The sequence below is a fragment of the Pan troglodytes genome, chromosome 5 (genome assembly GCF_028858775.2).
Source record: "Pan troglodytes isolate AG18354 chromosome 5, NHGRI_mPanTro3-v2.0_pri, whole genome shotgun sequence".
In the NCBI taxonomy this organism is placed as follows: Eukaryota; Metazoa; Chordata; class Mammalia; order Primates; family Hominidae; genus Pan; species Pan troglodytes.
The window spans coordinates 179281155-179308953 of NC_072403.2; the positions used below are offsets into that span (position 1 = coordinate 179281155).

General features: G+C 48.9%; 1 protein-coding gene across 5 annotated transcripts in view; it reads left to right on the forward strand.

Annotated features, from left to right (window-relative positions):
• The first annotated feature begins 4547 nt into the window (after positions 1 to 4547).
• TCP10L2 (t-complex 10 like 2) overlaps positions 4548 to 27799 on the forward strand; it is a 29813-nt gene continuing 6561 nt past the window's right edge. Inside the window, exons 1-8 of one of the 5 annotated variants that reach the window (XM_054685531.2) lie at positions 4548 to 4675; positions 5995 to 6139; positions 7579 to 7794; positions 10821 to 10958; positions 12207 to 12365; positions 12915 to 13026; positions 14566 to 14666; positions 17807 to 18180. In XM_054685531.2, the coding sequence (XP_054541506.1) occupies positions 5996 to 6139; positions 7579 to 7794; positions 10821 to 10958; positions 12207 to 12365; positions 12915 to 13026; positions 14566 to 14666; positions 17807 to 18097 (1161 nt within the window). In that variant the 5' untranslated portion in view covers positions 4548 to 4675; position 5995 and the 3' untranslated portion in view covers positions 18098 to 18180. 5 annotated transcript variants of the gene reach the window in all.

A 27799-nucleotide genomic window follows, 5' to 3' on the forward strand; every position in this document is an offset into this window, starting at 1 on the left:
CACCCCTCTCCTAACTTAGTATTCCGACATTTAGTCATCCACGAATTCGCTCAGCTGCCTCCAGTGGGGTGGGTTCCAGTCTCAATGGCATCTCACTAGTTCCCCGTCACATTGCTCATTTGCAGCGATGACATTTACAAAAGGTGATTTCTTTTGTCAGGGGTCTGTACCACTATAGAAGTAGTCCTTTGAACCAGAAATTTAAACAGCTAAGCTACTTTAAAAAGTATATCTGCTGCTACTCCAAGCAGCCGACTCTGGAACTGGCTTCTGACTTTAAAAGATGAGTGAAAGATGTGTTGTGCTTTCCTCTGCAGAATGTTCAAACCAGAAGGCCCCTGGAAGACTGTGCCTGAAACGCGGCTAAGGCACCACCAGGCTGAACAGAAAACGGGGGCCTTATCAGAGAGCAGGGAAGGGCCCCATAGTCCAAACGCCCAGGAGGCTCCGACCTGACCCGCGGCCACGAGTGTTTGCTGCAGGACGAGAATCTGGGGAAGACGCAGCGAAGAAAATGGCCTGGCCAGGCCGGGAAGAGCAGCCCACAGAGACCCGCAGCACAGAGAGGGATGTGGGGAGCCTGCCCTGGGAGCCACCCCGGCTGAGGCTCAGGAGGGGAGCTGCGAAGCCTGAAACCCATCGATGATGGCTAGTGATGGAAACATGTGGGTGGACCTGCTTTGATGGCGAGATGGACAGGTCTGAGCTCACGCATCCTCGGGACAACAAATAAAACTCTGTGGAAATGGACATGAGACACTGGGCCCTCATTCCCCAACTTGTAGAGATGACTGAGAAAAGCTTCCAGAAACTCGAGGACATCACAACTTCCAGCTGGGTCAAACTCAGGGTGCTGTGAGGCCTGGGCAGAGAGACCCCCAGGGTTTCCCAGGGATGGCGGAGTCTCTGGAGGAAGGAGACACCATGAAGATGGGGATGGAAGCTGCCTGCCCCATGGAGAGGGGAGGGGGCCGGCCACTCTCACCCCTCGAACAAAAACCGGGCGGAACCTGAGAGGAGCACAGAAACGAACACAACCCTCACACACCTCAGGACACACACAACCCTCACACACCTCAGGACACACACACAACCCTCACACACCTCAGGACACACACACAACCCTCACACACCTCAGGACACACACACAACACCTCACACACCTCAGGACACACACACAACCCTCACACACCTCAGGACACACACACAACCCTCACACACCTCAGGAAATACACACAACCCTCACACACCTCAGGACACACACACAACCCTCACACACCTCAGGACACACACACAACACCTCACACACCTCAGGACACACACACAACCCTCACACACCTCAGGACACACACACAACTCTCACACACCTCAGGACACACACATAACCCCTCACCCACCTCAGGACACACAAAACCCTCACCCACCTCAGGACACACACACAACCCTCACACACCTCAGGACACACACACAACCCTCACACACCTCAGGACACACACACAACCCTCACACACCTCAGGACACACACACAACCCTCACACACCTCAGGACACACACACAACACCTCACACACCTCAGGACACACACACAACCCTCACACACCTCAGGACACACACACAACCCTCACACACCTCAGGACACACACACAACACCTCACACACCTCAGGACACACACACAACCCTCACACACCTCAGGACACACACACAACCCTCACACACCTCAGGACACACACACAACACCTCACACACCTCAGGACACACACACAACCCTCACACACCTCAGGACACACACACAACCCTCACACACCTCAGGACACACACACAACACCTCACACACTTCAGGACACACACACAACTTTCACACACCTCAGGACACACACACAACACCTCACACACCTCAGGACACACACACAACCCTCACACACCTCAGGACACACACACAACCCTCACACACCTCAGGACACACACACAACACCTCACACACCTCAGGACACACACACAACCCTCACACACCTCAGGACACACACACAACTCTCACACACCTCAGGACACACACATAACCCCTCACACACCTCAGGACACACACAACCCTCACACACCTCAGGACACACACACAACCCTCACACACCTCAGGACACACACACAACCCTCACACACCTCAGGACACACACACAACCCTCACACACCTCAGGACACACACACAACCCTCACACACCTCAGGACACACACACAACACCTCACACACCTCAGGACACACACACAACCCTCACACACCTCAGGACACACACACAACCCTCACACACCTCAGGACACACACACAACACCTCACACACTTCAGGACACACACACAACCCTCACACACCTCAGGACACACACACAACCCTCACACACCTCAGGACACACACACAACACCTCACACACCTCAGGACACACACACAACCCTCACACACCTCAGGACACACACACAACCCTCACACACCTCAGGACACACACACAACACCTCACACACCTCAGGACACACACACAACTTTCACACACCTCAGGACACACACACACCTCACACACCTCAGGACACACACACAACTCTCACACACCTCAGGACACACACATAACCCTCACACACCTCAGGACACACACACAACCCTCACACACCTCAGGACACACACACAACACCTCACACACCTCAGGACACACACACAACTCTCACACACCTCAGGACACACACACAACACCTCACACACCTCAGGACACACACACAACACCTCACACACCTCAGGACACACACACAACCCTCACACACCTCAGGACAGACACAACTTTCACACACCTCAGGACACACACAACCTCTCACACACCTCAGGACACACACACATCTCACCTCAGGACACACACAACCCTCACACACCTCAGGACACACACACAACACCTCACACACCTCAGGACACACACATAACCCCTCACACACCTCAGGACACACACAACCCTCACACACCTCAGGACATACAGAACTCTCACATACCTCAAGAAACACACAACCCTCACACACCTCAGGACACACACACAACCCTCACACACCTCAGGACACACACAACTTAACACCTCACACACCTCAGGACACACACACAACCCTCACACACCTCAGGACACACACAACTTTCACACACCTCAGGACACACACAACCTCTCACACACTTCAGGACACACACACAACATCTCACACACCTCAGGACACACACACACCTCACACACCTCAGGACACACACACAACCTCTCACACACCTCAAGAACATACACAATACCTCTCACACACCTCAGGACACACACACAACACCCCACACACCTCAGGATACACACAACCCTCACCTCGGGACACACGCACAACACCTCACACACCTCAGGACACACACAACCCCTCACGCAGCTCAGAACACACACAACCCTTACACACCTCAGGACACACACACACAACCCCTCACACACCTCAGGACACAACACCTCACACACTTCAGGACACACACAACACCTCACACACCTCAGGACACACACACATAACACCTCACACACCTCAGGACACACAAAACACCTCACACACCACAGGACACACACACAACCCCTCACACACCTCAGGACACACACACAACCCTCACGCACCTCAGAACACACACACACAATCCCTCACACACCTCAGGACACAACACCTTACACACTTCAGGACACACACACAACACCTCACACACCTCAGGACACACACACAACCCTCATGCACCTCAGAACACACACACACACAACCTCTCACACACCTCAGGACACACACAACCCTCACACACCTCAGGACACATATACAGCCTCTCACACATCTCAGGACACACACACAACCCCTCACACACCTCAGGACCCACATTCCCACGGTTAGAATGACATGCAGGGACAAAAGTGCCTCGTTTCCTCTTTGTGGTAGTTTCTTCATTCATTCACGACTTCGGTGTTTACTGCCTATTGCATGCGAATTGCTTGTGGAACTATCCGAGTGACGCACAGCACAAGCAGCCTCAGGGGAGCCCCAGGTGTGCTCTCCACAGGCAGCACCGTGGATGAGAAGGACGGCCAGGGCTTAACAGGAACATGGACTCTCGCTTGCTCCTCATTCTCTTCTCTATCACAAAAATCACACGACAATTCAGATGGAGATGCATTTTGTGAAATGATGAAACTTTGAATCCTGTCTCCTATTTAAACTCACATATATTATTTTCCCTTCATAAAAATGTTTTTTCTAGTAAATAATTTGACATCCAAAGAGAGTTTATATTTCTTCAAGAATGTATGCTCAGAGAAATGAGCTCTTACTACACGTTGGGTATTGAAGACTTGATATTAAACACACGGTTTTTGTCAATGGGGAGGAGCAGTTTGACTCTCTCCAGTGTCCTTTGTGGATGGACGGACTCCACTGACAATGAGCTCCTATGTTAGAATTGCAGGTTTGGGATGTTTAATTATTATCTGAGCTGGTCCAGTGGTGACGCTGAGTGGGACGCTCATGCCCCTTTAAGACAGAAAGTCCGTTGGAACCGTCTGCTGCACCCTGGTCTCTGGAGATGAGGCAGGAGGGCTTGGGGACAGCTGGGGACACGGCCCAGATGATCCGGTCCCGGCAGAAGTGACTGGCGGGGACCAGGTGAGGTGATGAGGTCTGGTAGTGGGGCTGAGGGAAGGGGTCTTCCCCAGACTGAGGGGGTCACAAGTTTGGGGCCGAGGACACTGGGGTATCCCCTCGGAGGAACAGGAAAGAAGGAGCTTTCTCAGGGCTGTGAGGACCGCGGACCCTTGCCCACTTCCACAGAAACTGTCCCAATTCCCGCGGGGAAGGAACAGCCAGGGATCCGGTTACTGGTAGGTCTTGCTCTTGACCTTCGATTTGCCTTCATCGGGAGACTCTCTTTTAAACAGCATTTCTCCAATCACTGTGGTTAAACTGTTCATTCTCAGGTTTGTGTACAGTGAGAAGTTCATGAATAAACAGTCGGGGTTTCGTTGGGGGCCACTCGCTTCCTAAAACCGAGAGGGTGAGGCAGGGTTGGGAGCGGCTTTCAGAGAGGACCCTGCAGGCTTGCAGGAAGCTTTGCGTTTTCTCTTTTGTTTTAGTTTTCTGATTGCTGTGAGCTTCCTAAAACTGGCATAAATGCTGTACCTATAAAAAGGTGTTTCCTTTCCACGTCTTCACCATGAATTCACAAATGTCATCCCGATGGTTCAAGACTCAGACTCAACACAGTGTGGGGTCTGCCTGTGCACCTCCGAGTGGGTGTTGATCCAGTGCTGCTGATTAAAGGGCTAAGAGTTCCCTCAGGGCTGCACACGACCATCTACATACATCCCACTCACACCCCGAGACCATCCTGCTCACATCTGCTCACACCCATTCACATTCCCCTCACACCCGCTCACACCCCACTCACATCCCACTCACACCGGCTCACACCCTGCTCACACCCTTCTTTGGATGACCAGAGTGCATTCGGTGTCAGGCTGATCTTCTAGGATCTAAAGCATTTTCCACGGAGGATGATGGACAGCCAGGTGTGGACCGCTCAGTCCTTCCGTCTGTGGATGGTGACAGTGTGTTAGGTGTCAGGCTGATCTTCTTCTAGAAACTGAAGTGTTTTCCACGGAGGATGGTGGAGAGCCAGGTGTGGACTGCTCAGTACCTCCGTCTGTGGATGGTGACAGTGTGTAAGGTGTCAGGCTGATCTTCTAGGAGCTGAAGTGTTTTCCATGGAGGATGGTGGAGAGCCAGGTGTGGACCTCTCAGTCCCTCCCTCTGTGGTGTCCTTTCACCTGGTCAGCTTCAGGCTTGGGAATGTGTACAGGACCCCGGGGGAGAAGAGAGGCTGTGGTTCCTGCTCGCCCTTAGGTTGAGGCTGGGGCCTTCAGCCCAAACTAACGGGTTAGGGGGCTGCATTCAGGCATTGCCATAGCTCTTCCCTTCCCAACCAGGATGCTGGAGGGTCAGCTCGAGGCCGGGGAGCCCAAGGAGGGCACCCACCCAGAGGACCCGTGCCCGGGAGCTGGGGCTGCCATGGAGAAGACACCTGCAGCAGCCGAGGTCCCCAGGGAGGACGGCAATGCCGGGGAGATGCCGGTGAGCTGACCTCTGTGGGGACAGAGTTAGTCCCACCAGGCGGGACCCTGATTCCTGTCCCTGAGGCCTGTCATTGGACTTTCCCTCGCCAGACCCCTGTAGGAATGTGCCACCCTGGGACGCTGACGCTGAACTTCCTCTCAGAGGGGCACGTGGCTCTTTTCCCCTCTGCAATCTTCTCTCTTTGTTGATGGGAGGCAGGACACGGAGTTAAAGAAAATATTAACATTCCAGCTTTTCTCCTCTAATCCAGGAGAAGGCACCAGACTTTAAAAACTTCATTAAAGAAAATCAGGTTGACATGCCTCACATCATCCCAGCAACCACCTTCCTCACTGGACCCTGTTGGACACTGCTTGCTCTCATGAAAGTGCCATGGGTCTCTGTGGCCAGGGCCACACAGTGCAGGGCTGTACCTTTATCACGATCCCGCTTATTCTCAGAGCAAGGCTGGAGGCTCTATGGTCCAATGAAGGATGCCACGGGAAGGCTAACATGTCAGGTTGAAAATGCAGTGGCTTCCATAATTTTTAAACGGTTGACCATACATCCATGCCAGCACAGTGTTTGAGACCAGCCTGGCCAACATGGCAAAACCCCGTCTCTACTAAAAATAGAAAAATTAGCCAGGTGTGGTGGCGTGCACCTGTAATCACAGCTACTCAGGAGGCTGAGGCACCAGAATTGCTTGAACCTGGGAAGTGGAGGTTGCAGTGAGCCGAGATTGTGCCACTGCACTCCAATCTGAGCAACAGAGCAGGACCCTGCCTCCAAAAAACAAAAACAAAAACAAAAACAAAAAAAAAGAAAAAGAAAAAAAGGAAGGGAAAAAGAATGCCAGCCTCTTATTTTTGTGGTGTTTTAACAAAGAATCATAATTCACTAACCATCTTTATCTGGTTATATTATATGGACTAACTCATAATAAACACTACTTAATAAAAATAAAGCTGTGGCCAGGCATGGTAGCTTATACCTGTAATCCCAGCAGTTTGGGAGGCCGAGGCAGCTGAATCACTTGAGCCCAGGAGTTTGAGACCAGTCTGGGCAACATGGTGAAACCCCATCTCTACTAAAAATGCAAAAATTAGCCAAGCGTGGTGGTGCACGCCTGTAGTCCCAGCTACATCAGAGGCTGAGGCAGGAGGATCACCTGAGCTCATGAAGTTGAAGCTTCAGTGAAGTGAGATCATGCCACTTCACTCCAGCCTGGGTGATAGAGTGAGACTCTGCCAAAAAATAAATAAATAAATAAATAAATAAAAGTTAAAAAAGAAAGAAAGAAAGAAAAAGGCTGCGGTTGTCCTGTTTATCTCATCGGGTGTCCTTTTGTCCAGAAAGAGTGTTGGTCTCGCATCAGAGGGGGCTTGAGTATTTTGCAGATGAATGTGCCGGTTGGGCGTCTGAGAGGTTTTCTGGTGTTCTCTTCCCAATGACAGTCATTACAGCAGCAGATCACCAGACTCCACCAAGAGCTCGGGAGACAGCAGTCGCTGTGGGCTGATGTTCACAGAAAACTCCAGAGTCATATGGATGCCTTGAGGAAGCAGAACCGGGAGCTCCGAGAAGAGCTGAGAGGTCTGCAGCGGCAGCAGTGGGAAGCCAGGAAGAAACCTGCAGCATCCCCACACGCGGGGCGAGAATCACACACTCTGGTACCAAAGGCGCATTTGTGTTTTTGTATCATTTGCATCGTGTAAAAATAGCGTCCCCGTAAAGATGTGGGCTTTGTTGCTGGGTGACATGGTATCTCTCATGTTCCAGGTGGTGGGAGGGCTTGCTATCTTTCCATCAACTCCATTTCCCACAAGTAAAGATTAAAGAACTGGATACATCAGGCCTCTCACCTGGTGCTCCAGCAGACAGAAGCACAGCCGCCTCCAGGCTGCGCGTCTCACGTCTAGAATTCTAAGACATCCCATGATGTCTCAGGACAACAGCAGCAAACCCTTACTGTGGACTTTACATGGGCTAGGTAGGGAGCTTTACTGTCTTACTCTCTACGACGACCCTATGAAATGGATCCTATAACTAACTCCATCATGGCCACGGGTTGGAGAATGCGGAGCTGGGATTTGAACCCAGGGTGACTCCAGAGTCAGCTCAGTGGCCCGGTGTCCTTCTGTTCATCTTCTAGGACAGCTGTGTAGAATGCGATAGAGACCTGTTGAAACGGGAAAAGTTCCCTTGTCCCCCTCCCAGGGTGTGCGAAGGGAGTGTGGCTCACTTCCTCCTTGTCCCACAGCTGAAACCTCTAGGGGAGCGTAGAGACGGGCAGCTGTGCAGCTCCAACCCCACGGCAGTGTCTAGGGGTGAATGTTTACAGCTGAAGCCCCAGTGGGCGTGTGTTACAGGGCGTTCTTTCAGTTTAGCTCTCTGTAGGCAGCTGGTGTTTAGCAGCTCAGTTAGACCCTCTGCACATCACTAGGACAGAGGGCTTTCTGTATCCTGGGTTCCTGCCTCGGTGTACCTGAAAAATCAGATCACACGTGGGCTTGGAGGATGGGTGCAAGGTTTTTTCATGGGTGATGGTAGCTCTCAGCAGACAGGGGAGCCAGAACTGAGATGGAGTGGGAAGGTGGTTTTCACCCGGAGTTGGGCAGCCCAGCGGCCGGGCTCTCCTCTGACCGCCCTGATCAATCTCCCTGTCATTCCGCCAGTCAATGGCTTGCTGGTGTCTGCCAGTGTGTTCCTCTCGATGCCAGACACTTGTGTCTCTGCCCACTAGGGTCTCGGGGTCTTCACAGACACAAGATGAGAGTGTGGCGGGCCAGGGTGGTCTTGGAAATGCTACATTTGGGCACGAGAGCAGAAATGCCTAGGTCCCTGGGCACAGGCCTGGGGGTGGAGCCCTAGCCAGGGACCTGCCCTTCTCTACTCAGGACTTTCCTGCGCCCGTCCCATATCACCGCCCTGCTCTATCCCAAAGGAAGAACCAGCATTCTCATGCTGAAGTAGTCGGTGCCTCCCAGCACCCACCTGCCTTCATAGAACACTGAGCTTTCGAGTTTGATCACACGGCTCAAAGACCGAGCCTAAGAGTGTGAATGTGGCCAGTGTCATCACTGCCTTGTCTGGGTTCTGTTTCCCACACATGGGTCTGAACAACTTGAATCATTAAAATTATATGCACAGCTCAGGACACACGGAACCGCGTGAACACCCTCCAAATGGAAGTGGGGATATTTCTCAGTGGGTTAAGAAAAGTACCAACATTTCCTATCTGCACTTATTGCGTGAACTTTTAAATCGGTAGTTCCAGGACTTAAAATGTTTCCGATATGACACAGTGATTACAACACACACGTGTGCACACACACATGCACACACACACACAGACACCCACAGAATACATTCCAGAGGAGCCTGCTCTGTGGTCGGTTCTCCCAGCATGGCAAGAACAGCCACAAATTCCTCTACAGGAAATTACGGGAAATCTTGGAAGTTATTCCCAGTCTTCAGGAGCTCTGCGAGAGCTTTGTTTCCGTGGAGATGGCTTCTGCTGCCTCAGAAAGAAAGCGGGTTTATCCTCTCAGCACAGCAAAGCGCCCAGTCCTTCTGCAGAAGGAAGAGTGGAAGCCGGGCAGGCTGTTCCTCCGTCAGAGGTAGAGAGGGAGAAATTGCCACAAATACTGGCCGGGATTGTCCACCTTCTGTGAGGAGAACCCATAAGACCCACAGGGATTTTTCCCTGCATATACTGTATGCCAGTTCCTAAAAAATAGTGTCTACTGCTCCATTTGGGTCATTGTATGTTGGTCGAAATGTTACCATAACAATAACCCCAAGAGCCAATGAAGTCTCGTGCAGTCTTCACACTCCCTACAGCTTCCATCGTTCTCTTATTTCGAGGTTAGAGCTTGGGGAATTTCCAAATTTTTTTTTGATTCTGTGCATTCTACGGGTCACCGTGGGGCTATTTATAGGAAGAGGATCTGTGGTCACAGGAGCAGACCTGATTTGAAGAAAGGACGGGATATGTGAATTCCACACTTCAAATTCGCGCAGGTGTATCTGTGTGTAGTCGCAGTTTTAGGGACTGAGCATCTAAAAGGCTGAGGCATGAGCACCCTCGGAACGCGGGCACGGCTGTGTGGGCGAGCCACTCTGGATCTGGTATTAAGCGTTCGTTCATAGCAACCCCCTCCCCTTCTCACTCCCTCCTCCTCCTCAGAGGGGAGAGCGGGGAATAATTAAACATTCCAGACCTAACACACCTCCTCCCACCTGAAGGATCACACTGTTCCAGGTCAGTCTGCTGATAACAGGGGGAAGTTGGGAATCTGCATTTCGAATCTTAGACAAGTTGTAGAGACAACACTGGAAGGAGCATCACATTTTCCTCCTCCGTTACCACATTCCCCGTTGAAGTCACATGAGCCTGAAGGAAGATATGTTGGGTATTGATCATTCTGTGGCCTTCGGGATCCTGTGATCGTTTTCAAACAAGGAACCACAACAAGAAACACAAAGCAAACACGGGCTCCACAAAGCTTCCTCCACAAACACTGGGTGAGGGTTTCTGTTCTTATCAACGTGTTAGGGGAAAAACCCAGGCCAAGTCCCCCCACCTCGTACCCTAATTTTTTCTAGGACATTCCAATTATTTTGGATTGTATTAAAATTTGAATTTATCTTACCTTTGAAAATGTGAAGATTTTCCCCGCATTTTGTCTTTTAGGCATTGGAATCTGCTTTTGGAAAAATTTCACCTCTGTCAGCTGATGAAGAGACAACGCCCAAATACGCTGGCCGCAAGAGTCAGAGTGCCACTCTCCTGGGACAAAGATCGTCATCTAACCACTTAGCTCCTCCAAAGGTGACCCTTCGTGCTTATCGTCTGTAAAGAGCAGCAGAGCTTCTGTATGCAAACACACACATCCCATCAGCTCCTCACCACACAGTTTCACCTCCCTGGGTGAGCGTGGTGCTCCCTGGAGTCCTGCGTTTTTCCAAGGACATGGGTGCATGCCTTTCAAACAAGATCCTAAACCACAGCACTTCCTGCTGTAGGGCAGATTCCAAGTCCTCCCAGCTGCTTCCCTCTGAGTGCACTCACGGCAGCAAGTGTCTGGCTGGGGCCGAGTGGACTCGGGGGCTTTGTTTCCGTGGGTGCCACCCACGGAGGTGATATGCGTGGCGCTCTCGCCACGCGCCATGGCCCGTGCGTCTGGGGGCTCGCAGCCTCCCACAATCCCTGCTTCTGCACTGCGGTCTTGCACCTGCTGCTTGTCAGCGTGGACTCCTCTGAACAGGGGCTGTGCTGCTTGCTTGGGGGCCACGGTGCAGGATGTTATTTTGTCTCCATCACATTTTTCCTTGTTAAAATTAGCTCCTCTTTAGAACATTCTGCTGGCCAGTGTGTCTCTTCCCGTCCCAGCTTTGTGTCACCCTCACACTCGGGAGGCAAATCTCATGAGTCCTGAGCGAGCAACTGATACTGGGTCGATGTGGATGGAGAAGACTGCCCCCCAACTCCTGAAGATGATTTATCCCCTCACTTCTTTCCCAAAGCAACTGCTGAGCAGATAACACTTTATTCCCTGAAGGAAGATCAGAAATCTACTCCAAGCGTTTGTCACAAGTAGGAAAATAGTCCTTTCAGATCCTATGAGTACAAAACATCGAAAGTCCCAGGACAGACTGCATAGGTCCAGCCTCCTGTGAGACGCGGACTTCTCTCACGCTTCTGCATTGACCTGAGTTAATCACACGCGTGCCGGGCAATGTACGAGTAAATAGATAACTGAATGGGTGGCTTATCCACGCCTCCAAACCCTGAATTTTTAAACAGCAGAAAAGTAGAACATTATTTTCATTATGCATTTTTGAATTGAGTTTCAAGTACTTTATTTCACTGTTGACTATTCTACAATGTCAGCCATACCGTCCCTGAATTCCTCAAGAGCGTGGCTGTAAAATGGGGAATGAGAGCATGGATGCCTCGTGTGTCCTTCTGTAGGAAGCGGGGGTAGAATCCTCTAGATTCTGTGGTAGCTGGTGTGATGTGTTGCTTAACATTTTAAAATAATATGATGGTTACTAATGCAACCACATTTATTTTCAGCCAATGAGTTTAAAGACAGAAAGAATTAACTCGGGGAAAACATCACCACAGGAAGACAGAGAGAAAAGTCCTCCCGGGAGACGTCAAGACAGAAGTCCAGCACCCACTGGAAGGCCGACTCCCGGTGCAGAAAGACGGGGGGTGTCTGAAGACGGAAAGGTGACCTGGGAAACCTGGGTCACGCTACACTGGCTGAGTGGAAACTTCAGATTCAGATGCAGTTCCACTTAGGTCTAATAAGAGAACTCAATTTGTTATTCAAAATAGACCTAGTGTTAACTAATTATGTTATTTATTTATTTATAAATGAAAACTTTATTTATTAATTTATTAATAAATTTTACTAATTAATTAATTTTTAATAAATAAATAATTAGCATAATTGTTTATTAACCTAATCATGTTTCTATAGATAAAACCTTAAATTTCTTCAGACACGTGTTTAATGCTAAAAAAGCAAACAACTTGAATTGGGTTTTAAAAATCAATTACTTTCCTGAGCTCCGTAATTGGCATATTTCTGCAGAGTCTTTACAAGAATTGATCTACCTTGTAGTGCTGAGCTCAGGGCTGTTGGGTGAGCCCTGGGGTCTTGCTGGAAATTGTGGATGGCTGAAGATGGCTTCGTGCTCCCAGCCTTTGGGCTCGAGGCATTGCCGGCTGCAGGGACCTTGTGACAAGGGGGGCCTCTGACTGTCTTTGCCCCAGGTTATGCATCCATCTTCCCGAAGTCCGCAAAACTCCAGTGGCAGAAAATCACCAGTGCAGGCTTCCCAGGCCCCCACGCTGCAGAAGCAGACGGCAGCAGCCGGAGGAGCTGGTGAGCAGGGTCGGGGGCTCCTAAATGTTTCCATGCTTCCTGTAAAGTGCGGGGCTTTCTTGTGGATACGCGTGAGCAGAACATCTTACTACGGCAAGGACATGTCCTTCATGGAGCTGCCTAATTTCTGACCACTTTTGTCCGATTCCGTGGTTGGGTCCTCACCTGGGAGTCTTGCCGACACCCCTAGCCCTCCACCCCACACACAGCCCACATGCCGGTCTCCAGGGGCCGTGGCTGGAGATTCCGAATCCTACCGGCCGCCTCCCCTGAGCACACTCCCAGCTGAAGGCGTCTGGCTGGGCCTGGGCGGACTCGGGGGCTGTGTTCCCTTTTCTCCGTTTGCCCGCCCATGGCGTTGCTGCCACGCTGATGGAGCACCCTCTCATCGGGCACCTGCCCGGCCTCTTTCCTGAGCCCAGCTCTGTCCATGCAGATGTGGGTGCTTTCTCCATTGGGGGTCCCACCGGGAGGAGCCAAGAGTGCCCCTGGGTGAGTCAGGAAAGAACTCCTTCCTCACGTTGCTGCCAGAAAATGACCATAGCAGCTTCACAACCCCCCAGGAACCTATCTCGGTAAAGAAACAGGGGCCAAGTGGTGTCCGAGGCTCAGGTGTGGCCAAGCCTCAGGTGTGGTCCTTATGCACAGCACAGCCCAAGCCTGTGGGCACCACTCGCCCTGGGCTGCCTGGCACCTGGACTCTTTCCCATCCTCAGCCCAGGCCTGTGTGGCCCTGTAGGGCCAAACCCAACACTGTCTTCCTCCTGGGTCCGCTCCCCGGGCCTCCTGCACCCCAGACTGCTTCATGGCCTCTGCAGGGAGCTTCACAGAGGTGAGACTGGTGCCATCTGTCTGCTTCAGACCACCCCAGGCCCTGCGTGCCCTCACAGTCCCCTCTGCGCCCCTCTGTGGGGTGGGGAAGCCCTTCCCATCAGGTCAGCACCAGCCTGGCCACCTTGTTCCTGCTGCCCCCTCCCCTTCAGGCCCCCAGACCAGACTTTAGTTACTTGCTGCTGCCGGGCAGAACTGGAGGCCTTGTCTTCCACACACCTGCTAGCACCTCCGCAACCTCCAGGCATGATCTCAGCTGAAGTGACGCCATCCTGGGGAAGCCCCCCCGATCCCGGGCTCTCCTGGAAGCCTGTGATGCTCCTTCACCACAGCCCCTGTCCCTTTGTAGGTCCCATAAGCCAGTGGTGCAGGGATCGGGCCTTTCTCTCCCGTGTCTGCCTCCTGCAGAACCATGAGCAGCTTCAGGGCCGAGGCGGTGCCTTTCCATCCGTGAATCTCCTTATCCATCAGAATACTCGAGAGAGAGTGACACCCAAGAAATACTGACTGAGTGTATTCATGAAAGAATTAATGTTCTTACAGGATCATTTGTTGTTGAACTGACCTGACATGTGTATAGTGATCTCATGAACAAGAGGGAAGCTGTGCATCCATTCACTTCAATTGGATTTAGCAATCGCAGTAGGATAATGATATTTCCACAATGTATATGCTCTGTCCCTTTAAATTTAACTTTTTGCTTTTTAGACAGAAGCTCATCAGTCTTAGGGAGTTCTGAAGGCGGATTTCTCAGCCGCGTTCAAGCTGACGAGTTCGCCAGTTCTTCCCCAGACAGTGCAGAGCGGCAGGTAGGTGGCTGAGTGGCTTCTGTGAGGGCGGCCCACCCGGTTCCCCTCAGGGAGACCTGAGAAGGTGACCTTTTCGTCCTGGGGAAGTGAGATTCAGAGCGGGCGTCACGAGATGGTTGCATCTTCCCATCTTCTCAACAAGAACAGAAAATTAAGATGATTCCAAATGTCTCTTTATTTCCTGAAGCTCAGCCTTTCAAACAGAGACTTTTTTTTAATAGATTTAAGTTGGTTGCATTTAGCACATAGTCAAACAAGATTAATGTTTTTTATGACTTAAGAGTTCCCCTAGTCAGAGTTTCATTTTTATCATTTTGATTTACAGTTCTCAGTTGACATTAATAGACTCGAAGGCAAGAATAGCAAACATACTTCTAAGCCCTAGCTAGGGCCCACTTGTAACATGCTATATTTTACAAAAAAAAAAAAAGGTCAATAAAATGAAATTATTTTCTCTACGCCAGGAAATTCGGGCTGTGAACTTACGTATGATGTAAAACTAGGCACCTGGCATGGAAGTCTCAGAACACAGGTCCCGCTTGTTTTCTGTTCTCCTGCGAAAAGCCCACATTCTGTTCTGCCCTCTCCGACATCTTCAGTGGGGGGTTGAGTGGGAATATTTTTCTTGGGATTTTATTTTGTTTGAGGATCCAGCTAATGAGTTCACCTGGAAGCCTCCGGGCTAATGATCTACATTGAGAAGCAGTGCAGCAGCCATGGCAGGTGGTGTCTCTGTGTAGTGTTTGTATCAGGTGTTAAATGTGGCAGTTGTCATTGTGGCCACCCTGACTCCAGACCAAACATACAAGTGGGAGATAAGCACTGTAATAAAACACAAAACATGGTCCAAAGTCCTGGTGCTGACTGTCCGGGGCTCAGCCGCGCCCACCGACTTAGAGGCAGAGGCTGCAAAATGCCAGGGCAAGGTGCATTTCTCCCGCCTCATACTGCAGTGTTCATGGAGACCACGGGAGATTAGGATTATGCTCTTTCTGCAGAATCTTCCTGTAAACCCACCATCTTCCCTGGAAATAGCACAGGCCATGGACACTAAGATGAAAAAGGAGGAAGTACAGGAAGAAAAACGACATCCAAACGGCAAGGCAGATGACTGCCAGCGGTCCAGTTTCCCGAGTAAATTTCCAGGAGCTCTGCACGCCGCTCCCTCCAGACAGGCCATGAGGCCCCGACCTGGAGGCCAGGCGTTTCTAGCATTGTTGACTGCCAGTTTATTCCCAGTAAATAAAGCAATAGGCTTTTCAGGAGGAAGATTTGTTTTAAATACTTAAAAAAACCCCAAAACTATAGCCTCAAGTATCTTCCAGCCACCACATTTTAGCCCTTGAGGAGAGCTCAGTTCCGGAAGGATGCATCAAGGTGGCGGTGGTCGGCATTGACTCAGGAAGGGGTCGGAAGAGGCACCGGCTGCGGCTGCAGCTACAGTGTTTTGTGAGCTCCGAGGAGACCCAGTCCTGCCTGGGGCAGCACATCATCGCTTCTTCTTCAGCTCAACAGTTCGTTCATCTCGCGCCTCTTGCTGGCCTGTTAGAAACTGGGAGTCGGCCTCAGGCTAGCTTTGCTGAGGGAACTCTGCCTCAGTAAAGGTGAATTTATGTCTTGCAAGCGGATAAAGCATTTGGATAAATGAACAACAGGGAACGCTACTTGCAGTAACAGTTTGAATTCACTGAAATGCTTTTGTCTTTAGCGCAGTGGTTGTAGTGGTTTGTCAGGGGAGAAGGAAACCCACATCATTTGAGCACCTGACCTTGCCATCCCCATAGACAGGTCCATGAGACATAAGTGATGCTCCTCCTTGGCTAAGTGCATGGAGGAACCAATCGCTCAAGCTCATGAAACCACGAAGATGAGGACACAAGAACTAGGTAATGCGCTGTGCCCTCTGCTAGCGCGATCCTTCCTTTCTCCCCACAACCAGCGGTCACCCACCTCTGCCTGCCCCCACGTCCCTGGCTCCCCCACCCTCCCTCCCAGGTCTTCAGCACTTTCCTCTTCTCGTGACTCATCTTGCATCTACTTCTTGTGTATCTTGCATTGGATATGCCAAAGTTCTTTCCTTTTTTGTGTTTTCTTTCTTTTAATAATATAAACTCCAAAATAGATTGTTTGATTCTTTTCATGTGGAACATTTAAAATATTATTTGTGCTTTATTACTTCTGAGAGTAATTGACTCTTTAAACGTTGCCGGAGTTGTTAGTGTTGGTTAAAAGTTCATCTTCAGATATGGAACTGAACACAGCCCTGCTTCATTCACCGAGTTGGTTTGGGAGCAGGTGGAGTCATCTTAGTTCAAACCCCATCAAACAGGAGGCTGTTGTCCCGGCCAGCAGGTGGCGCACACCGTCAAGGTTTGTTTGGTGGATGGTTGAAGACAGTTTAAGAAGCCCAGCATTCGCTTTTATTCCCTTTGTATTTTCTCAGCTGAATTAACACCTATATTTCTGAGCTATGGTTAAGAGGGACAGTGTGACATAAATAACAAAAACACATTTTGCCATTTGGAATTTTCACATGCACTTATCTTAACTCCCCAGATCTTGAGATTATTTCTCTCAGATATTTTCTTTTGCTAATCTTTACATGAGTAATATTTTCAATGTGAAGACAAAGATATTCTTTCTACATTCCTTGTGCAGCATTATGCACATGAGGTTATATAATATTTGCTGATAGTTAATTAAAATCAACACATCTTCGGGATGGGCCGTAGGAGCGTAGAGGTAAGGAGATTGGGATGAAAAGGAAAGAAAAAGCTTCCAAGAGTAATTTTTACATAGTAATTACCACAATTCCCATGGCCCAGGACTCTAAACTCACCAAGTCAGCGGCCGTGGAAGATCTAGACTGATGGCCACTGTGCGACACAAGCTTATGAAAGACGGATGTTGGTGGGACAGATCATAGCACTTATTCATTACTGATAACCACATTCGGGGATGGGAATTTGGACCTGATCTACTCAGTCAGTACAATTTTGGGGGAAATATCACAGCCAGTGTCGAGAATGCCATGTAGGCGATAATGATATGATAATTCTGAATTGGAGAAAAAATAATGAAACCACAATAATCAGGCTTTACATCATTTTTCATCTTGGAGCTTTTGTGTTTCCATAAAGGTAGAACAGGCACTGAGCGAAGGTTGTGCCATCACCACCTTCCCCGAGGCCAGCCAGAAGGAGCCGAGCATGGATAAGAAGGCGACCATCATCCGGTTTTCTTTTATTTATTTATTTATTTATTATAATTTAAGTTCTAGGGTACATGTGCACAATGTGCAGGTTTGTTGCATATGTATACATGTGCCATGTTTGTGTGCTGCTCCTATTAACTCGTCATTTACATTAGGTATATCTTCTAATGCTGTCCTTCCCCCCTCCCCCCTCCCCACGACAGGCCCGGGTGTCTGATGTTCCCCTTCCTGTGTCCAAGTGTTCTCATTGTTCAATTCCCACCTCTGAGTGAGAACACATCATCCGGTTTTCTAATGGTGACGTGAAGAAGATCAAACCCGATCAGAGAGTGGTGTGTACAATGGATGTTTTTTTTTTTAAAAAAAGATCTGTCTTTTTAAAAAAGAAATCAAAACTCACTCAGTTATTAGGAACGATTTTGCACATCTGTACCCCCTTTCCTCTGGGTGTTCAGGATGGGTGGGGGGGACGGGCAGAGCACAGGCTGTGGAGGCGGGCGAGGCTCTCTATGAGCCAGGCTGTTCTGCTTCCTCGGTGCGCTCAGGCAAGTGAGACCCTGTTGTCAAGACCCTCCGATCTGCGCGGTGACACAAGAGTGCACCAGCACCCCTCCTGGCTCTGAGTTCAGTCATTGTTTTCAGCTTTTCTAGGCCTCTGCAAAATGTGGCTGATAATTAGGACCTAAGTCAAAAGATGGTTATGAAAGTTAAGTAACATAGTCCATTAAATAATGTCTCTTCTGCAGAACTCTCTAGAAACACAATGGTAAACACTTAGTACATGTGCATTGATTGTAGAACTAGCATTAGTATTGCAACAAAGTTAGGCAGAGTCAGGAGCTAATCCCTGGTACAAGCTGGAGGTGAGATCCTGGGAGACAGTTTTTACAGCTGGGAGGAGGCACTGTGCCCAGCAGCCACCTTGCAGGTGGAGCAGAAAGCACGGGCTTGGGGTTCACGGGCTCGGCTGACTGGCAGCTCTGCCAGACCAGCTGTGCCAACACCAGCCAATTAATTCATCTCATCAAGCCTCAATTTCTGCATTAAAAAAATCAGGAAATATTCCCAGGTCTGGTTCTCAACTGGGGGCAATTATTCCCCCTGCCTTGAGGACATTTGCAATGCCTGGAGACATATTTGGTTGTCACAACTGGGGGTGGTGGGGGTGCTGCTGGCATCTAGATAGTGGGGCCCGGGGATGCTGCTAAACATCCCAATGCCCAGGACACCCCCCCAACCCCACAGAATTATCCTGCCCAAATTGTCAGTAGTTCTGAGGCTGGGAAAGCCCCCTGTAGGTTATTATAAGGACCAAAGTTATGCCATGCATATATTGCTTGGCACACATCAAGTACTCGGCAGCTGACAGCTGCTGTTACCATGACGATCATCACTGGTAAAAGCCGATGATGTGTTTGTGGAAGAAAGCCACGGATCACAGTAGCTGGGGGCCCACTTGATGCTGAGGAGCTGTGAGGATGCTGTCGCCCCCTGGTTCAAACTACATGTCTCTGTGTGTCTAGGGATCATGTATGGAAAACACAGATGCTGAGCAATCTGGAGGTCCTCTAGGCAAGGTCTCCAGGGTGGCAATATTTTTGCCCAGATAATTCAGGGTATATAACTTGATTCTAACTTAAGAAAATTTGGGTAATTTCCAAAACCGATTGTAAATAAGGTGAGATAAGGGAGGTCAGGGCAGGGTTTGTAGTGCATTGAGAATAGTCTCTTAGTACCCACACATTACCAAATTGTATTCTAAACATTTCCTTCTTTAGAATGATCAGTTTCCCTGTTGTTAGCCAAGCTTTGGGTACAAATGTAGAGGCACAGGGTCCAGGAGTTCTGAAAGACTGCAGAGCGCGCCTCTGTTTTTTGTGTTACTTGCTTTAATGAGAGGCGCCTACTTGTGGCTCTGTGATTTTATCCCAGCGAAGCCTCTTGACCCTTCCTGAGGGTGGATGTTAGAAGCCCCGAGTGTGGACACAGGCGTGGTGTGCCCACCACGTGCTCTTCCACCGACCTGAACTAACTTGCACGCTCCCTTTTTTGCAAGGAAATGCAAACAAAGAGCTTGGATGACCCCCTTCAGACGGTGGCCTGTGTTATGCCACTGCCCAGTGGAGGAATCTGTGATACTGATCTCATAGCCTGCCCCAGCCTTTCATTGTGAGGTCTAGATTTCCGTCACTTTGGAGTAGGAAATAGCTGTTTCTTAGCCAGATGTGGGGGTGTAGGGAGGCAGAGTGTGACAATGTAAGAATTGATGCGGTGAGGATGAATCAGCGGGAGAGAACAGGGCCTGGCACAGGCCTTGGAAGGACATCCTCCTGTTCTGGCCTTCTGCATGGTCAGAGGGAATGGCCACTGCAGGCCAGCGAGTGTGCACCTCCCCAGGTCTCCTGAGAGCACCTCTGTTCCCCTCAGACCTCTCTGGTCTCCAAAGGGAGCCCTGACCCCAGCGAGGAGCCTGAGCTTGGACTTGATGATTATTGGGATGATGCAGAATTGAGAATTTGGGGCTTTCTTCTGACATTTGGACAAATTTCCCCCATGTGAGAAAAATGCCTTTAAAATCATGGCATGGAAATAGTCCCTTCGACTTCAGTGTCATGGTTTTTCTAAATAAGTCACCTCTCCTATTCTCTCCTGCCTTCTCTCAGCCTTTCTTTGACGGGCAGCGATGCTGTTGCTATGATAGATGGCAGACATGCAGTGACACACCGGGGTCCCAGAGCTCAGGAGAGAGTGGATGCCTGTCCTCTGTGGTCCCACTTCAAAACAAACATGTACATCCCACGGTTTTCTAGTTCTGGACCCTTAATTTTTTAATAATTCCCCCTTCCCTACTTATAGTCAAGGCTCGCTTGACCATAAGGAATGTCCCCTCCCCTCCCGGATGACTGTCCTCTTCCAAAGCAGCTCCTTCCCCTCTTCTTTTCCCCACTTTATTGGAAACCAGAGGGGGTCACAACGATGGGAAACTTCACAGTAATGTCACAATTCAAGAGGCACAACCCGGGGAGTGTTTCTGTTGTTTGGAGCTGCTGGGAGACCCTTGGTCTCTGAGCTGTGGGGTTTGGATCTTGGGGCTCCTCACTCATATTCACTATGCTGGACCTGGACCTCCTGCAGGCCCCCAAGGCTGCCAGGCCCAGCAAACTCTAGCTCAGAGCCCACCAGGTGAAGGACCGGGAACTCCACCTTGGTCCAGTCCTCTCTCCCATGAGCCTAGAGCCACAGTGTCTTGACTTTTGGGCTTGGGTGACTAGCCCTCCCCCCATGCCCCCTTGCTGTGGAGGGTGCCCATGGGCAAGGTCAGCCCACTCCCACCTGCTGGGATGGTGCTTTTACCCACCTGCAGGAAGGACTTTACTAGATTAAATCCAGGTTCAAAATGATAACATAGACTGCCTCCCAACGTAGGTGTTTCTGGTGCTTACAGATTTACTATCACGCAAATGCTCAGACAATGCGCACGACCTACCCTGACGGTTTGGAAGTTGTGCAGTTTCCTAACAAGCAGACAGGTGAGTGACGTCACCAGGAACCCGCGTGGGTAGGTGCCTTTGCATGTGAGTGTGTAGAGGTGTGGAGACTTGCAGGTTAGCAGATACCTGAGCCCTGTAGGCAAGTTCCCCATAGCAGCAGCTGTCCAGATAATTTGGAGCTTACCCTGCTTAATGCATGTTTTCCTGGTTCTTATCCAAGAGCTGTGAGCTTGCAGCTTCCGTGCGGGTGTGTAAGTGCACCCAGGTCTGGACGCCTCTGTAAACGCTGTCAGACCTTAGTCAGGGGCTTGTGTTTCAGCTTTTCTGGGTGAGCCTGGCTACATGGCTCGAGCAACAACCGAGATAAATGGGTGTTACTTACTCGCACAGCCCGGTCAGCTCATTGTCCTAAAAGCCACCACATTCTTTCCCGAAGTCTCGCCTGGACTCTAAAATGCCATCCTCTGGATAACCCCTGGGTCTCTTGGGAACTGGGCTGCACAGCAGGAGGTGAGCGGAGGACAAGCCAGGGAAACTTTATCTGTATTTACAGCCACTCCCCATGGATGCATTATACCTGAGCTCTGCCGCCTTCAGATCAGTGGCAGCATTTGATCCTCACAGGAGCACAAACCCTACTGTGAACTGCGCACGCAAGGGATCTAGGATGCGTGCTCCTCGTGAGAATCTAATGCCTGAGGATCTGTCACTGTCTCCCTTCACCTCCAGATGGGACCCTCTAGTTGCAGGGAAAAAAGCTCAGGGCGGCCGGCACAGTGGCTTACACCTGTAATCCCAGCACTTTGGGAGGCCAAGGCAGGCCGATCACAGGGTGAGGAGTTTGAGACCAGCCTGGCCAACATAGTGAAACCCCATCTCTTCTAAAACTAAAATACAAAAAATTAGCCGGGCGTAGTGGCAGGTGCCTGTAATCTTAGCTACTTGGGATGCTGAGGCAGGAGAATCACTTGAACCTGGGAGGTGGAGGTTGCAGTGAGCCGAGGTCACGCCATTGCTCAGGCCTCCTACTTGTTCTACGTTGTGGTGAGTTGTATAGTTATTTCATTACAATGTAATAATAATAGAAATAAAGTACACAGTAAATTTAGTGCACTTGAATCATCCAGCCTTCCCACAACCCACACCCATGCCAGTCTATGGAAAAATTGTCTTCCACAAAACTGGTCCCTAGTGCCAAAAAGGTTGGGGACCACTGCATTAGATAATGAGAGAACTGTTTTAAAAATATCCCAATTTTGGCTGGGCACGGTGGCTTACGCCTGTAATCCCAGCACTTTCGTGGGCCAAGGTGGGTGGATCACCTGAGGTCAGGAGTTCGAGATCAGCCTGGCCAACATGGTGAAACTCTGTCTCTACTAAAAATACAAAAATTAGCCGGATGTGGTGGCGTGCACCTGTAATCCCAGCTACTCAGGAGGCTGAGGTTGGACAATCACTTGAACCTGGGAGGCAGAGGTTGCAGTGATCCCATATCATGCCACTGCACTCAGGCCTGGATGCAGAGTGAGACTCCATCTCAAAAAAAAAAAAAATTCCTACTTTGGTTATGAATTTGCTAATATTTATTTGTAGTTTTTCTCTTTCTTTTGAATTGGTTTCTTTTTAAAAATCCTTAACCAGTAATACATATTTTTATACCTTTAATGCTTTCTGCTTTAAGTCTATTAAATCTAATAGGTACAGCAGCTTTCTTTCAGTTAGTTAATATATGCCTGGTATATCTGTTTCTATTCTTTCTTTTGCTATTTCTAAATCTTTACCTTTAAATGTGATCTTATAAGAAACAGACATTAAGAAAAATATATAATCTGAAAATAACTTTCCTTTTAACCTGAGGTTTTATTGCATAAACTGAAAATGTATCAGTGTCCTTACTGTCCTCTACAACCAAATCAAGAGTCTTTTGGTTCGAATTCTCCTCCCCGATCTTTCATGCCATTGTGTTGGCTTCTGCCAGGATTTTTACTCTAACTTGATTTTCACCCTCAGTATTAGTTATGATTATTACCGTGGTGTTTATGTAACCAGTGTTTACTTTAAACTTTCTAAATTTATGCAGAATTTGGGATTCTTCTTTCTTGTATTTTGGGCCTTTCTTCTTGGCACAATTTCCTTCTACTTGACGAGCATGAAGAGATGGGGGCAATCAGCCCTTTTGGCTCATCTGAAAATGTCCTTTGTTTTGCCTTGTTCATGAGTGGTCGTTCATCCTGATGCACCTTCTGACCCCTCATCCCATAGCTATTACATGGCCACCCTGTGGCAGGCATTGTTTTAGGGCTAGGGATCCAGCAGTGAGCAAATTTGTGAAAAGTTCTTATTTCATGACATTTTATTGGAGGGAAGCATAAAGTAATCAGGTAAAAATAAAAATCAATATAAAATATCAGTCTCTATGAAAAGCTACAGAGAAAAACAAGAGGGTAGGAAGCAGGGAGGGAGAGTGCTGGGCTGCTGCCCTAGGGGGCCATCTGTAGGCCGTTGAGGAGGGCCTCACTGAGGGGGGATATTTTAGGGAGCCATGAGTGACGTGAGAGAGGGAGCTGTGTGCGTGTCAGGAAGAACATTCTAGAGTGAGAAAGAGCCGGGAAAAGTGTGTGGTATGTCTGAGGAAGAGCAAGGAGGCCGGTGTGGCAGGGGTAAAGGAGATGAGGTCAAAGTGCCAGGACCAGGCAGTGTAGACCTTTGTGGAGAAGCCATTGGAGAGTCTTGAGCAATGGAATGACAGTGATTTTTCTGAGCGTGTTGAGGACTTTATTCCACTCCCACACGGTGTCTGCTGGAGGATCTGATGGTGGACTAATTTCTTCCTTCGAACGTGATTTTTTTTTTACTTGCTGCTTTTAAGGACTCTTCTGTCTCCAGTTACATTATAGTATGTCTAGTTATGGATTTAATTTTGTTCATTGTATTGGGGATTTGTTTTGCTTTTTTTTTTTTTTTTTTTTGAGACGGAGTCCTGCTCTATCCTGGAGTGCAGTGGCATGATCTCGGCTCACTGCAACTTCCTCCTCCCTGGTTCAAGTGATTCTCCTGCCTCAGCCTCCCAAGTAGCTGGGATTACAGGTGTGTGCCACCATGCCTGGCTAATTTTTTGTATTTTCAGTAGAGACGGAGTTTCACCATATTAGCCAGGATGGCTCAGGTGATCTGTCTACCTTGGCCTCCCAAAGTGCTGGGATTACAGGTGTGAGCCACCGCGGCCAGCCTGTTGTGCATCTTAAATATAATCACTGTGTCTTTCAGAAGCTATGGTTGCCAGATTTAGCAAATAAAAATGCAGGATGCCCAGTTGAATTTGAATTTCAGGTGAATAATAAATGATGTTTTTTTGTTATGAGTATGTACCATGCAGTATGTGGGACATACTTACACTAAAAAGTCATTTGTAGTTTATGTGAAAATTCAGATTTAACTGGGTGTCCTATATTTTATCTGGGAACACTATCAAGTTCAGGGAAATTCAGAACTATTACCTTTACCAATCTTACCTTTCCTCCATTCTTTCTCTTCCTGTACTTCCAATTATAGCTGCATTACACCACCTCATTCTAGCGTCTTTCCCTCTTCACATATTATATTTTCTTGTTATCATCTGGGTAAATTATTTTTCTAGTTTCTCAGTTTTCTCTTCAGCTGAATATTATGTGCTATTTAATATATCATTTAGCTTTAATTTTGAAGATTATATTGATTTCATTTGTTCTTTTTCAAATCCACCAAGAATTTTTTCTCTCTTTCATTTTTAATTTCCTACTTTAATTTTTAAAATATTCTACAAACATTTGCCTTGTCATCAGTTTCTGGTAGCACCATGCTTGCCGTCTCGGAGCTCCGCGTGACACTGGCTGCTGCTAGCTTGTGTCTGCTTCCAATTCTTCTGGCATTTCCTCATGGTGTTGCGCTTCCTCACCTATTTTATATTTGTGCTGGCAGCCTGTGTTGGTGGCGATCCTATGGGGCCCAGTCTGGGAGATAGTATCCAGAAAGCTTTGTGTTTGCTTCTGCCAGGTGTCCCAGGGCACGACCAGCCTGGGATCACTTCACGTTAGCTTCTTAGTTTAAGGTGTCCCAGGTACAGGTAGCAGAACTGCAATTGCTAAGGGTAAATGAGGGTCACCCTGTAGTAACACATTCTTTGGAAAGAGCTCAGAGAGAGACAGCAACACTCCTTGGTGCTCTCCATCTGCCGGCAGGGAGGTATTTTCTAGTTCCCTCTTTCTTTGGGCCTCTAACCCTCAGAGAGTGTCCTCTTTAAGTTCCCAGACAAAGCCCTTCATCCTATCCCAGCAGAGCGACTAAGGACCAAACCTCCTGGAGACTGCAGAGGTCACCAAGGCAGCCGCAGGTCAGGTTCGATTCTGCGTTCCAGCACCCTCTGGGATTTGTAGCCCCTTCCATGAACTTGGGTGCTCATTTCCCAGGGATTTTGTGATTTGCTTGAGCATTCCTCGATATTTGTAGTGGATGTGTGGCTGGGATGTCTGATCTGCCCCATTGCCAGGGCAGAATCAAGGCCGCTGTGGGGCATCTGCTCCTCGTGACACAACGGACCTCCAGATGGGCCCTTGAAGCTGCTGAGACTCACGTTGTCCTATGAGTTCCTGGCCCCCAACCCTTTTTCTTTTTGTCCTAATGTTTCAGCCAGTGCAGCTGTATGTCTTGTTAGAATTTTTGCCTTCACAAGCTGTCATTTAGGCTCTGACTGGGCACATAGCAGCAAAGTGGGCACTACAGCATTTGTTTTCTTGAGTGACCTCCAGCAAACATTTGACAAAGAAAAATTACACTTGCTAGTTTGCAAAGGCCATGCTGAGCAATTAATATTAACGCCAGTCTTCTGAAAAAGAAAAGTATTTATAGGTCTGTATTTTATTTTTGTTTAAAAGACCTAAAACTTTGACTCTCAGCTGGTCCATGTAGAAGGTCTCTGATCAGTTAATTTTCCAGCAGGAATTCTAAGTTCTGTTACTGTTCTTGGATACATTTATCATACGTTCAACAGTTCTGCCTACGGCTGATATTTCAAGAACAGAGTGAAACAGAAGTCCCATTGTTTCCCACTCCTTCCATTTTACAGGTGCAATTGTGTGTCTCATGCATGGTTCTTATACATTCATACAAATCAGCCAAGAGTCAGGCATTGATATGTACCAGGCAGGGAGTGAATTCAGTTGCTCTCAGCTGTTGACCCAAAGAAGAGCCCCCAGTTTCTGCAGGGTGTTCCATTAATATACAACCAGAAAACAATCTTTTACCATTTTGTGCTAAAAATTATTTTAAGGGGTAGAATTTTTCCTCAGTTGTCAGATTCTTCACTGTATTCATTTTGCTTAAATACAGTTTGTGGGCTGGGCATGGTGTTCACACTAGTTATCCTGGTGCTTTGGGAGGCCACAGTGGGAGGGTCTCTTGAGGCCAGGAGTTAGAGACCACCTGGGAAACATACCAAGACCCTATTCCTACAAAAAAATAAAATATTAGCTGGGCATCGTGGCATGCTCTTATAGTCCTAGCTACTTGGGAGGCTGAGGCAGGAGAATCACTTGAGCTCTGAGTCTGAGGCTGCAGTGAGCCATGATCACACCATTGCACTCCAGCCTGGGTGACAGAGTGAGGCCTTGTCTCTAAATACACACACACACACACACACACACACACACACACACACAGAAGCAAATGGATGTTAAAAGAACAAATGGAGGCCGTGCGTGGTGGCTCATGCTTGTAATCCCAGCACTTTGGGAGGCTGAGGCAGGCAAATCACTTGAGGTCAGGAGTTCGAGACCAGCTTGGCCAACATGGTGAAACCCTGTCTCTACTAAAAATACAAAAATTAGCCAGGTGTGGTGGTTGCGTGCCTGTAATCCCAGCTATCCGGAAGCTGAGGCAGGAAAATCGCTTGAAACTGGGAGGTGGAGGTTGCAGTGAGCTGAGATCACACCACTGCACTCCGGCCTGGGTGACACAGGGAGACTCCGTCTCAATGAAAAAAAGAACAAATGGAAACTCATCAATTAAGTTTAATTTGGCAGCTTTTCTTTTTTTCACAAACTCATCAAGCAGCTGTGAATGCACCCCACATGCAGGCACTGTGATCACCTTCCTGTTCCTGTAATGAAATAGAAGCAGTGCAGCAGCAGCTCCACAGCGAGTTCCTCAGCGTCCAAGGGTTCTGTCTCCAGTACAAGGTGAAAATCACTGTTATTCATCCCTGGAGGATACCATAGAGGGTGAATTATGGCTCTTTCCTACAATTTATTATCCAGCTGAAAACTGCAAATCAATATGAAAATGTCAAGTTGAATGTTTACCATAGCAAGAGTCAAAAGCATTCAGAAGCAGAGGGCACCGACTGTGGGGTTCATAATGGAGATTTGACCTCAAGCATAGGGACTCAGGGAGTC